The sequence below is a fragment of the Poecilia reticulata genome, linkage group LG23 (genome assembly GCF_000633615.1).
Source record: "Poecilia reticulata strain Guanapo linkage group LG23, Guppy_female_1.0+MT, whole genome shotgun sequence".
NCBI classification, from domain to species: domain Eukaryota; kingdom Metazoa; phylum Chordata; class Actinopteri; order Cyprinodontiformes; family Poeciliidae; genus Poecilia; species Poecilia reticulata.
In genome coordinates, this window is record NC_024353.1 from 17,506,040 (window position 1) to 17,520,359 (window position 14,320).

A 14,320-nucleotide genomic window follows, 5' to 3' on the forward strand; every position below is an offset into this window, starting at 1 on the left:
TAGCGTGGCTAACACGATTACAGTTTAGTAAAAGCTAGTGTGGCTAACACAATTACAGTTTATTAAAAGCTAGCGTGTAGCGTGGCTAACACGATTACATTTTAGTAAAAAGCCTTTTCAGGTTAAATAAAATCTTTAATGTATGTCAGATACGGTACACATTGCATATTGATCTGTTCAGCTRACGTAAGGCTGTAACAGACAGGCTTCAGGATGTAGAAGTTGTATCGGTACTGCCATTATGCTGTACTTGGCTAAAAGGTTTTCATAATGGATGTATTTATTATTGAAAATTTTTTTTCATTCACTAAACACAAAGAAAGCAAAGCAATAATACTTACACCAGCAGACACTTTGTTCTTATTGATCCTACAACTGTTGAGCTGCAAATGCTGTCGTGCACAAGCTTTGATTCAAGCAAGGCATTCCGTTTCAGATTTTGGAAATCTGTGAATTTTAGTTCCACAAACATACAGGCGATCTGTACATCGCCTGTACAGATACCCCACTGACGGAAACCATTTTTTTTCGAGTCCTGACGCAAAAACTTTCTGTCGGTCTGGTAGTCCACAATGTACATTAGCATGAGTTTGTGAGCTGGTAACCCACGTGATAGCTGTGACGTAAAATGGGCATTAGCCAATGAAAGGCGGACCCTGTGGTAAGGTCCATGCATGTCAGATGGGATCTCTTCTGCGACAGCTGATAATAGCTACCACTAGGTGCCACGACAACTGACACTAGGTGGCCATGATATGTCAGTGCTGACAAGCTCCTGTCAATTCCGGATTATAATTATTTTCATACAATTACCTTAATATAATGCTATTGATTATTTCACTAATATTGACTTATTAGTTAATATTAGTGACAGTGGCAACATCAGATATTGACAATTCCAGAGTGATATTATGTTCAGCGTGGTTCCATGACATGTCATAATTTCCCAAGAAAGTAATAGACCAGGCAGCCACTATAACTTTCAGAGTTTTTTTTTAAGATAATGCAAAGTTTTTGGAAAACATGTTATCACAATTTTCCTAAAATGCCTGTTAACCAGTTTTAAAGAGTTATTACTTGTTATTATTTAATACATTTAATATCTTCTATTTTTTTCATTAATTGTGAAGTTCATTCCAGATTTGTGCGGCATAAATGAAGGTTGTTTCCCCGTGTTTGTTTCTGGTTCTGGACATTGTTTTTAAAGTTTTCTTATTCAAAGATGAGACAATGAATAAAATCTGAACTACAAAATGCATTTCAATAGGATTTTCAAGGCAGCAGGAGGACTTTCACTTTCAAGTTAAACCACCTTCAAATTTTTTACACTAATATTGAATATTGATAAGTCAAAACAGAAAGTATGTACACCTCAAAAATTTGACACTGTCATTATAACTTTAAAATGATAGTGGCACTAACAAAAAATGTTGCTGCATAAACCAGCACAAATATAGCACAAACATTTGACACCAGTTTTGTTTGATTTCATAAAAGTGTGGGGCTGGTTGACCTTTTGACCTTTACACTTTCATTAATATCTTCAAAGCCAAAGCAGCACAAACGAAACTTTTTCCTCGCCAAACCAGCACAAACGTAGTCGAGTTGACACCCATTTTGTCTGATTTTAAGAAGGTGGGGGGGCTGGTTGACCTTTGATGACCTCTAGAAACATTTCTTTATATCTTTAAAATGATAGCGGCACAAACGCAAATTTTTGCTGCACAAACGCTTGACACGAATTTCATCTGATTTGAAGAAGGTGGGGGGGCCAACTTCACTCAGGTCTGGACTCTTGGTCTAAGGCAATAACAGTTTCATAATAATGGCCACATAAATTTTATCCAAATAAATGAAAATAGTAGCATTATCTTGCTTCTAACTCATATCTTATTACTATATTATATTAATGTCAGACTCTGATTTCCTTGCTTCACTAAGTGTTGTTCAGTGTTTCTCCTGCAAACAAAAGACTCAGCGCTGATTCTCCTTTCTACAAGATGTAAAGAATTCAAGCATCATTGTATCAGCTTCCAAAGTACTTTCAGATTTTTTATTTTTTTGTTTGCATATTTTCTCTCAAGAACAATGTCCTGTCACAGTGCGTCTTTAGATTGATGCTGAGATGATGTCATTCATGAGAACAGGAAAATGGAGCCTTCTGATGTTAAAACAGGAATTTATTGCAAATGAGAAGTATGACTTCAAATTCTAAAATATGTTGTTGCATTTGTCACATTAAACATGAATAATGTCCATCATTTTTGCATCTAGGACAACAGCCCCTGCTCCTCAAAATGTGTAATGCATAGTAAGGAGAGTAAAACATCTTAGGTGACATGTTCAGAGATCCTTTAGATGGCTCCTGGTTGGTCTATTCCAAGACTCCAGGCAAACAGAATGGTGGAAGTTGACAGGATGTCTTGCTGCTTTTCCTGCCCTGGTTCCTGCATTGGTTGACAGCCTGCTTACCTCACCTACTCACCCACTGACTGAATGATGGTGACTGGTAAAAAACCCACTTACATACAGAGCTCCCTAAAGCCTACGTATTTATACGTGAAACCCCCATATCCCAAACAAAAATAAATGAAGAAATTTACTAAACAACAAATTTATTTGAAACTAAAATTGAATAAAATTACTATGAATCAACCAGAAAATAAGCAAATCCATAAAATAAACTAAATAATCCAAACTCTTAAGATTCAACAAAAAATGGAGAAATAGCTCCTTCATGAAGTTAAAGGGAAAGTTCTCTGGACGTTGGATCTGACAGACTGTGGTGATAAAATAACTCATCACCTGTCATCCAAAATAGAAACAGAATCTTTGTCCCTGTTCAGTCCATTAATAGAGACGTTTAATATTTAAAACATCATGACATACTGCTGTGTGAACTCATTTAAATTCCAAAGTGGTGACACACTTTGGAATTTGGTTTCTTGTTGTCAGATGAATTATGTGCATGTTTGATCTCCTGGTTTGATTTTGGTTGTATTGCTGAGTTAAATGGAACTGTTCCTTTTTTCACTAAACTCCTTGCTTTGTTGAAATTACCCACAATGCTCTGGTTTGTTTAAAAGGTTGAAAGCTGCATTATCCTTATTTCTATTTCTGTGTCTGAAGTAAAGTCAGATCTGACAACTAACAATATTCAAAATACTTTATTGATCCCAAATGGGTATTAAATGTTGTTGCAACTCATATTAATTAAATTTTTTCGAAGAGTCATTATAGATAGTGATGGGTGTTGGCAGGAAAGATCTCCTGTAGCAGTCTGTACTACAGCGAATCTAAAGAAGCCTCCGACTGAAGACATTCTCTTTTCCCATGACAGTCTCATGAAAATGATGAGGGTTCTCCATAATTTTGTTGTTTTTATGAAGAGTCCTTTGTATCATCATCTCCAAAAGTTCCACAGTCGTCCCCAGAGCAGAACCAGAATAGAACAGGACCAGCCTTCTTTATCAGGCTGTTGAACCTTTTTAAGTTCCTGGTTCTGATGCTGCAGCCGCAACAGATGGCAGCAGAAGAGATGATGCTCTCTTCACTGTTGTATTCCCAGTAGTGCAGTCTGTTGTCCAGATGAAAATCGAGGTATTTATATTCCTCAACCACCTTCTTCTCCCATGATGGAAACGGGGAGAAGAAACACTGCGTCTTCTGAGCTCTACTTCACAATATTGTTGTAATATTAATGCAGTACATTAATTAAATCTGTTTAATTCAAACCATTCAGGAATCATCCATCCATCCATCCATTTTCCTTACACCCTTGTCCCTCAGTGGGGTCAGGAGGGGTGCTGGTGCCCATCTCCAGCTAACGTTCCGGGCGAGAGGCGGGGTCACCCTGGACAGGTCGCCAGTCTGTCGCACATTCAGGAATCAAAGAGCAACAAAATCGAGCACTCAAGTTTAAGATTGTTATATTGCTTTCATTTTATGAGGAAATCATCATTTTCATTTGAAACCAGTGTAACAGCTTTAAATAGCATGTTGAGTAGCAAAAACAAGCATAAAAAGACTCAGTGTGCAACATAAAGATACAAAATAGAGGTAATATTTGTAGAATTTCTGTAAAAAAAAGTTGAACAAAGGGAGGAAAACATGTTCCAGATCCATATCTGTTAACCAGGTTGTTCTGCCTGGATGCAGACAGACACAGAACCTTCCGACATGCACCAGAGGAACTTTCAGGAAGGAGCAGTAAGTGAGCAGTTATGCTGCAGCTGCATGGCAGCAGAACCCCGTACTCTCCATCAGTTCATATTCTCTGGTTTTAAGAGTTAAAGGCATACATTCTTCATCAGAACACAGAAACAGATATTAGCTGAATCAAGTCAATCAGGCAATAGAGTTCATCGTTTACATGATGTTAACCTTTTGCATATAGTGAAATATGTTTAATTATCTCATGATTATTGTTTATGTGACTCACTGCTAAGGTTGCAACAGCAGGAGCTCACAGTTAATTGCAGATCTATTTGATCTGTAGGTAAAAGAAAAAAATACATGACATGAAGAGAGAAAGCTGAGGTTGAAGTAAACGCAGAGGAAACATCTGGGTGACGCAGGCAGTGCAGCTGATTTAGAGGGCAGCATGGGTGTGGAACCAAGACGTGCAGGTGAGAGAGTCCACAATCATCTGAGGCCGAAGGAACCAATCAGAGGATCACACAGCTGGAGGAGGAGGAGGCTTCTGCACTGCTGGGCAGAGAGAATGTTCTCAATCAAACCGTCTCACATGGAACAGAAGGCAAGTTAGGAATAGAAAACTTAACTATTGCTGTAACACACTCACATACAGTCATGTTTAATCTTCAGTCAATCAATCATGTTTATTTTTATAGCATATTTATGCAACAAGGCAGTTCAAAGTGCTTTATATTATAAAAACCTAAAGTCGTAAAAACACCATAAAATTTTGTTTTTTAAATTTATGGTGTTTATCAGTTTATTTCTTACTAATAAACATTACATTTTCTTTTCATTCTTATATTTTTTCCATCACATTAATAATTTATTTAATGTCTCCATTGTTTTTAGGATATATTTGTTGTCCAGCTAATAAAGCTATTCCAAAGTTCCAAGCAGAAACTGTCACCCGAGAGAGCAAAACAGAATATAACTCTTCACTATGGAATGTTCAGATCTGCGGAGCTACAAGAACCTTACCTCGGTTCTGCGTCGACGGACTGCTTTGTCCTCTTGGGGGCGCTGCACTCCAGCTCACCCACTGACTTCTGAGCATGCTCCGAGGGTTCAACGCTGGCCTGAAGGCAGAGGCGGAATTTTAGTTTACAAAGTGGAAACTAATTTCTGACCAAGCATGTAGAAATGACAGTACAGCTAAACACAGAGCAGCCTGACTGTCCCAGGTGGCTGACAGGAAACAGCCTCAACCTGAACTGGATGATCAGTCTAATCTTTATAGAACACAGAAGACCTGCAGCAGATTACCAACAGAGATGCTGTTTTATTTTAACCTTATTTTGTATAATCTTTGTTTTGGGTAACACTTTATTTGAAGGGGTTGTGCATAAGACTGACATGACACTGTCAAAAACATGACATAACATCTGTCATGAACATAAAGGAGTCTTTATGAATGTTTATGACAGTTGTCATGAAGTGTCATTTGGTAAATAATGACACTTTTAATGCAAAGTTGCTCTAAAAGTCCATTAAAAATGCCAACGTTGCATTAAATTATCATAATTTACAAAATCATACAAAAGACTCATGCATAAGACTGACATGACACTGTCATAAGACAGTGTCATGTCAGTCTTATGCACACCCCTTCATAAGACTAATTTCAAATTTACAGTTTGCAGGATCTTCTTTATGGTCTGACCAAGTATGAACTGCACAGATTGTACAGTACATGGTTTTCAGAAGGCCCCCATTTCTGTGTTAAAACACCATTTATTGGTCTGATGTAATAATACAATTTTCGGCCAAACTGAATTTGAGAATTTTGTTATTTATAAGCCAGAATCGTGAAAATTAAATGAAATAAATATATTCACATGCATCAAGCCCTTTGAAGATCATCAAAACTACTGAAGCACAAAATTGACTGGAATTAAAAGCCAGAATTTCTACCAGTGAGGAAGTTTCTGACAGCTTTTCCACTCACCTGGTCTCTCTTCCTGCCTGGATTGGTGTGATCCACAGCCGGGTGGAGAGGTTGGCCACACCGCTCATCTCTCTGAAGAACCACTGTGTGCTTAGACTGCAGCTTCCTGGAAACACATCAGCGGTCACATTCAGCATTATGCCAGATGAGTGTTTGTTGAAGGACCTGTTCTGTATAAATATGGAGGACCTTTGTGTGCACATATAGCACCAAACTGAGGGAACAAACCCTGCAAAAGTAGTGGAGAGAGATACAAAGGTTTGGAAAGTCCCAACTTCTGGTCACATTTGGTAGTGATCTGGTAATAACGACATGTCTTATCACACCGGAGACAAGAAAATACCTGCAGTCCCCTCTAAAAGTATTGGAACAGTAAAGCCAAATTCTTTGGTTTTGTTGTACACTGAAGAAATTTGGGTTTAAGATCAAAAGATGAACATGAGACAAGAGTTCAGAATGTCAACGGACTGCCAGGAAATAAAATGTCAGCTTTTACTTCCTGGTGAAATAAATGTGAATACGTTATGCAAATTAGTTTATATCACTCTTTGCATTAATTATATCGCAGCATTTTTTGGTGAGCAAAAGTAAAGGGAAAATAATGTTAACCTGAATAATATGTAATATTTAATAATAATACATTTTATTTATAATATCTTTTAAATCAAGTGGGACACATTCACATGCTGACATGGCTGTAATGTTCAGCCTGACAGAAGTGTGTTGCCCAAAGACACAAACAACAAAGGCGGCGCGGGAATCGAACAAGTGATCCAGTGATTGCGAGGCGAACACCTACCGCCGTCCCCACCGTCACCCCTACGTCCTGCAGTGACCGCCTCAGGCCTGTGACCCATCAACTTCACCAAACCCTTCTTCACTGTGATGCTTTTCCAGGTTTTTACTGCAGATTCTTTCAGTTCTTGTTTGTTTGGGGGGGAGGCGGGGGTCTCCTGTTGGTCTCCTCTTCGGGAGGTGAAATGTGTTCTCTGTTGGGTTAAGGTCAGATGACTGTCTTGCAGTCCAAAACCTTCCAGTTTTTTCCTTTGATTTCTCCTTCGGTTGGCAGACAAATTACTTCAGTAAACTTTGGATTTTGTTCTGCTGCAATCAATATCAGTTACAGCATCGATAACATCATCAATAAAAATGAATGAGCCTGTTCCAGGAGCAGCCATGCAAGCCCAATCCTTGACATTATTTCCACCATGAAAAAAAAAACAGTTCCTTTCTTTCTCCACACTTTGGCCTTTCCATCACTTTGGTAGAAATTGATCTTGGTCTCATCAGTCCTTAAGTTTGTGTTCCTGAACTTTTCTGGCTCATCTCTGTACTTCTTTGCAAATTGCAACCTGGCTTTCTGATTCTTACCACTGATAGGTGGTTTGCCTCTTTGAGTATATCCTCTATATTTTTGCTCTGAGTGTCTTCTTTGAACAGTGGATCGTGATACCTTCACCTCTGCACTGTGGAGGTCGTTGATGATGTCACTTACTGATGTTTTGAGGTTTTTCTTCATATCTCTCGCAATATTTTTGTTATCAACTACTGTTATTTTCCTTGGCAGACCTATTCGACATCTGTTGCTCAGTACAGTTCCAAATTGTTGTGCTTGCTGTGCCCAATGTTTGTCCAGTGGTTGAATGATTTTCCTTCTTTTCTCAGCTTCAAAATGGCCGTCTGTTCTCCTCTAGACAGCTCTCTGGTATTCATGTTGATTTATTGTCTTTAACAAGAAATATTCACTTTATGGGTATAAACAGGGTAAAAAGTAGACAAGTCAAAAGCTATTTAATGTTTGAACAATCAAAGTTAAAGGCAACACCTGGTGTGTGTGTGTGTGTGTGTGTGTGTGTGTGTGTGTGTGTGTGTGTGTGTGTGTGTGTGTGTGTGTGTGTGTATAGCTATATACCTTATGGCTGAGCTCAGGCTCTGATACCAGTCATTGAGGTCGTCGTGGTTACTGGACATCAGCAGGAGTTTTGCTTTGGGGAAAGTTAGCTGGAGGAAGATATGGGAAGAAAAAGTTATTGGCAGCATGATGTCTGATGAAGATGCGAGTTCCTAATCAGTTCCTGTCTATTTTCATATTTCCAGGTCTGGAGTTTTTTTTTTTACTAAGTAGTGATATCCATTCTAAAAATAAGCAGGCTCCTGTTGATGGAACCGATACATTACAGGAGTGGTCTTGTCACATCAGTAACTTAAAATTTTAGGTTTTTATTATGATAATTTTAAAAGTAACAATAAAAATGGATGTTCAACTTATTCACAGTTTTTTTCTGTATGTGTGTGAGTGCATGTCAGTGCAGCCAACCTCCATAAACACTACTATTAAAAACAAAAAAATTGAAAAATGCTTCTTCAGGACATTTTTTACAACTTAATTTCTTTACCCATCTCTGGTACTTACCGAACTCCTGTAAGATTCTATCAAATAATGCATTTTTCTGTGTATTATTTTTAAAAATAGGGAAACGTCTTACTAACACAACTTCAAATGGGAGTATTGTAGTGTATAATATGCAATATAAGGTTGTAATAAAATATATTAAAAATAAATCTATGAAATGATTGAGACAGTATTCCAATGCCACGGGAAACTGTGAAACAGAAAACAATGATTCTGCATTTTAGATTGTGTTCCTTATATATATATATATCCCTTCATTCATACCACTGGGTTGGATGTTTTGTCTTTAGAGAAACATGAATTGCTTTGAATTGAAGCTTAATTTTTGCCTCATATTGAAAGGTTTGTTTGCTTAACAGGCCAAAGAACCTAAAGGACATTTGTAGCCAATTGGGTCATATCAGTTTCTTATTCCAAATGCTTGTTCTTAGGTGAAAAACCTGCCTGCAGTGATGGAGATCAGACAGTAGGGGGCAGCCCAGATCAAGTCAATACTACTCCTGAAAAAAGCCACTGCTGTTTCTACAAGAAATTAGCAGAATTAAGCCTCAAAGTGACATTTGGAGTAAAAAAAAAATGCTTGGAAGGAAAGTTAGTTAAGATTGTGCTGTAACCCAGGAGAAATTTCCAGGAAAAATAAAATTATTTTAAGAAGGCAAGAGGATTGATAATGTAATGAAATATTTAAAATTTTGTTTTCTCAATGGTTACATGACATTGATAAAGTAATCTGCGAGGCATTGACTAGAGACTGACCAGAAAGTTCATGAAGGATAATTGTATTTTAATCTAGACAGAAGGAGATGTATTTTTTTTTTATTTGCACATTTAAAATCTTTCAAATGTAACATCAACATAAGTCTTATTTAAGAGTTCAGTGAGTCAGGATGAGCAGAGTGCTTCATAATATTAGGCACCCACCCCTGCATAAATAAATTCCAGCTCCACTGCAGCACGGTAATTAGGGATTTGACAGGAAATCTGATCCTCTTAGGTAGAAATTATTTTGTGTAATAGGAACAGCAAAGCAGAAATCCTGATCGCTGCACATAATTTAGTCTAATTATTTATACATCAAAGAGAATCTGTCAGAGATGTGAGAAAATACTTGAGGAGTGAGGGAATATTAGCAGGAGGAGAGAGAGAGATGGGGAAGGTCAGGACAGACAGACAGAAAGAAGCAAGACATTAAGAACAACGGGAGGAAAAGGAGAAAGGAAAAAAAGGAAGGAGAGAAGAAAAAACCAGAATTTTTAATAAAAAATTATTTTTTTTTAAACTTTGCATATAGATTGGCATGGCATTTACAGCTGTCAAATTTAATTTAGCTTTAATTCCTCATGGTCCTGCGTGATGAGAGCCCTGGAGTGCTGATAGCCCTTTTCCTCTAGCTCAGGTAGGGGCCCAGGATCAATAATGTGTCGTTATGAGAAATTATGTGTAAAGCTATTGCGTATGCATGCGGGGCACTGTGGGATAAGAGGCTAATGAAATGCCATTTCTACCATTAGATAAGCTGCAGGGAGATGGCAGAGTGAGGTTGAGGAAGATGCATTTACTGGAGGACCAGAAGAGATGGATCTGCAACCTAATCGGATCCAGCAACTAGATGATTCTCTCTCTCTCTGTCTCTTTCTCTCACACACACGCACGCACGCACGCACGCACACACGCACGCACACACACACACACACACACACGCACACACACACACACACACACACACACACACGCACACACGCACGCACACAAATGATTTTATTCACTTCCTGGTCACTTATTCTAAGCTTAACTCTACCTCTTACTTGTTTAACACTAATCCTCACAATAAGACAGACATAAAACCTGATCTATTTGTCCTTGGGGCACAGTCCCAGGAAATAATTTTTCCCCCCAGGCACAGGAAAGGCACAGACTCATGACAGAATAAAGTAGTTTTCTGACAAGAAGGTTGCCAGTTCAATTCTCCATGTAAAAATGTCCTTGAGCACCAAATGACTGTTTCACACAGAAACTATTAATGTAGTGATACAACATGCTTCTGATCACATTAATCAATAAGGACGGTAGATAATGAGCCAAAAGCCTGAAGGAGACGTCACAAAATTTGACAAGTTTAGCTCTTGACCAGAAAACAGAAACAAACATCCTCTGAAGCACGCCAAGTCAGCATAGCAACGCAGTGCTAGCAAGAATTCGCAGACAGACGTATTTTAGACTTCCAGACTAAAAACAGCTTTTGCTGAGCTTTCTGTAGGAGACTGCAGTGAACCCTGTGGAGCCAAGCTAAAAACAACACAGATGCTCTCAACTAAACATGGTATAGTGAGACAGAGGAAGAGCTTTGAGGAGTAAGGAGCAGTGTGGAGTTTGGATAGACGTCATGCAAATATCTCCAACGGTGCACTGAGTAAAAAGTTGAGGAAATTTCAACTTTGACCTGAGCACTGCCTAAGAGCCACCAAGCAGTTCGCACCTCCACACAGAGGTGAGAGCGTTGCTCCATCTGCACTTTGCTTTGCAAAGCTGCTGCACAAAAACTCAACAACAAGTAGAGGAATTCTAGCGTTGAAGCTAGTGGTGCATTTGGTGTGGGCGACCCCGAGTTCTTCCCTCAGTTCCTTCATTTTTTACTCTCTTTTATTGCTCTTGCTTGAATGTTTTCTTATTAAAAGAATAAAGAGCCATAACATGAATAAACTATTGGCTCATGGTGGAATTACACATTCTAATTCTCTCCTCTTTACAGAGTAAAATGGTAACTAAACTGAACTTAGAGAGCTTTTCTAGTCATACTATAAACCTGTTGTGCTTTATTTTCTCCCTCTCTCACTATTTTTCTTATTAAAAACTTTTTCCTCATTATGTAGTTGTCATAGTTTTGACAATTAGTAGTAAAGCACTTCATCCTTTTTTCCTTTTACACATCATGCATACATTTAAGATTTTGCACATTATATTGACAGTTAAAACAAATGGTAGTCATTGTGTAAAAATGAATGTATTATGATAGAGTTTCAGATGCTTTTCTATGAAGTCACTACACATGATCAGTTTATTAGTAATTAGTAAAATGTGCACTTGGTTTGCCATTACTTGGCAAGTGGAAAGTGCCATAAGTTTCCTTGTTGCGTCTAACTTTCCCAAGCAGCTTGTGAACCCTTTCTGGCATTATTGTATGAAATTACCTTGTGGGTTGGATCCAATTATATCTGGCCTGTAAGGCCTAGGTCTTAATATGCCTGTCTTAAATCATTTACACTGACATTAACACTTCACAACTCAAGAAAAAAGCCCCTTCCCACCCGAGAATAATTACCAAGCATCTTTTTAATTAGTACACAACGCACTTGCATGGTTAATACTAAAAAAACAAAGAAATTCCATCTTCTGGATAGACTGAGTGCTGAAGTTAACCTAATAGGCAAACGTTTGAACTGATCTTGTTTAATTAATATATAAAATTTTTCTGTGTATTGCAGAGCAAAAAAAAAAAAAAGAAAATCATAATTCTGTTTGTGTTTTCAAAAACTAAAAACAAAGCTCTCGTGCCAAAGGTTACAAGAACTTACACTGAGCAGTCCTCCCTGGCTCCTGGTGTGGCCAAACACCTTTTCAACAGCAGAGTCTTGCAGTGGGTAGGCATGCTGGCCTACAAACTTCTCGTCATTGGAGAGAGACAGCGGGCTGCAGCGTCTGGCCTCCAGCAGGAGGTCAGAGAACAGGAAGAACATCTTGGGCTTCGCCTCAGAGCCCTTTGGAGGAACCACGTTTAGCCAACCCTCACGGATGAACCATCTTCCTGTGGAATGGAGATGATTGGTTGAAATTTTCTTTTACTTTCTCTCCAGGACGTTGGTTATTTGGAAATTCAAAAATCAAGATTGAACATGGAAAAAATCCAAATAAATCATTTTTAGCTTAATTTCTTTTCTGATTTTGGCTATGGGTGACAGCATAATGTAGCAGAAGATGCAGTATATATATATAAAGGAATTCAGTTAGACACTCCAAATCATACATCAAATTATTTAGTATAGAGCATGAGAATATGTTGAATTACCTGCACACTATTCCTATTATTTAATCCAATTTATTTTGCTTCATTGTTTTTTTATTTGTTGCAGCAGCACCTCTTGTCGTTATCATTCTAGTTAACTGCCTATGTGGCCTATACCAAGAGAAAAGCTCATGTTTTTACTTTGATTGGCAGCGGTAAGATGACAGCTAATAAGCAGGGAGCTGACATTTAGATAGATAAAATGAAAATTTATCCTGGGTCCAGAGTCATTTTCGCCAAAGTGATTGTAGTTAGCCTGAGTGACTGCAGCTCTGCCTTTGGGCTCAGGAAGGACATTTTCAGCAGCAGACAAGCCCACTGAGATTAAGTGGTGGGGCCAAGAATGGGTCACATTGCTTATAAATGCAATGTGCTTCAAAAAGAAAGAGGCATGCCATGACGTCTCACATGTTTCACTGGCAAAATAACTGACTGTTTCAATAAAGATGAAATAAACACTTTCTGAAATCTAATTAGCTTGTTTGAGATAAAAGCACCACAGCAGGTACCCATTAAAAGAGAAGATTCACATGAGAATTATTTTATTACTTCAAAATCAGGAGTTTAAACACATAATATTCTTAGTTCATCTGGTGTTCAGTCGATCTCCATAGTCTTTTCCTGATCACCTAACCAGGATTACCAGTTTACTTCAAGTTAATGCTTATTGAAGCTAAATTTAGTCAGCAGATTCTCCTAAATCAAACCTTAGACGTTTATCTGGCTGAAAATTGCTTAAACTGCTATTGAAGCAGAGATAACCCACCATGGAGTATTAAACAAGCCAAAAAATCAGTGGCAGAATTTGCAAAAGATTTTTGGACGTTAGCTGCAGCTTCTGGATGGAACTCTCATGCAGGCATTAAATGAAAATCTTAAGAATGAGCTTACCTGCCTAGACAAACCAAAGACTCTAGAACAGTGGTTCTTAACCTTTTTTTGAGGTACCGAATCCACCAGTTTCATATGCGCATTGTGTGGTGAAAAATAAAATATGATTTTTTCCCCCTCCAAATTCAAGACATAGGGGTCACCCCAAGATCACCAAGTCTTCTTAAAAGGTAGAATCTTTGAGAACAGTTCTTCAAAATATAGCCAGTGTTTTCAGCAAAGTTGAGCTGACTGTCCAGGAACGACCCAAGGTATTTAAAATTTGCCACAGTTTAAACAGGTTGGCCTTCGAGAGAAACTGCAACCACTTTAAGGTTTTGTTTAGATTATTTAATTAGCTCTACATTCTTGAGAATGAAAAATTAATAAATAATAAAGACTTTGCGGTATTCTGATTTAGTAATGTAATTATATTAGTTGTGTTACCACCACCACGCCACTAGAGGCAGTACCAACCCCGAAAAGATGCGACTAAGGAGCAGATTTAGAAGTACACCGGAAGCTACAGAATTTTGTAAAAACTGTGAGCTTTGCTGAAGTAAATAAAGACACAAGTTCAAATCCATGCTGAGAGTGGAGCTCCTTCAATCAGGGCTCCTCCGCAGCAGATTGGCTAAGCAATGTAACGTGATCCTCTGCAGCAAGTGATGGCAAAGCGGGGCGTCATCACGACTTTACACAAGTGAGTCTTTATATCCGCAGCAGAGGCTCCGCCGAACCCCTGGGGTTAGACATGTTTATTATGTTTCATAGACATAATATAAGGATAGACGCCTCATGGGCCGCTCTCGCCTATTGTCGCGGACGAGAT

At 38.3% G+C, this 14,320-nt stretch overlaps 1 protein-coding gene across 3 annotated transcripts in view; it reads right to left on the bottom strand.

Moving 5' to 3' along the window:
* Positions 1–3,916: 3,916 nt before the first annotated feature.
* Positions 3,917–14,320, bottom strand: part of arhgef39 (Rho guanine nucleotide exchange factor (GEF) 39) — a 28,318-nt gene continuing 17,914 nt past the window's right edge. For 2 of the 3 annotated variants that reach the window (XM_008401541.2, XM_008401539.2), the window contains 5 exons: positions 12,131–12,360; positions 8,058–8,146; positions 6,146–6,251; positions 5,179–5,276; positions 3,917–4,710 (listed from right to left, as the gene is read on the bottom strand). In XM_008401541.2, the coding sequence (XP_008399763.1) occupies positions 4,668–4,710; positions 5,179–5,276; positions 6,146–6,251; positions 8,058–8,146; positions 12,131–12,360 (566 nt within the window). In that variant the 3' untranslated portion in view covers positions 3,917–4,667. The remainder of the gene's footprint in view (positions 4,711–5,178; positions 5,277–6,145; positions 6,252–8,057; positions 8,147–12,130; positions 12,361–14,320) is intronic. The other variant, XM_008401540.2, reaches the window with a different exon arrangement.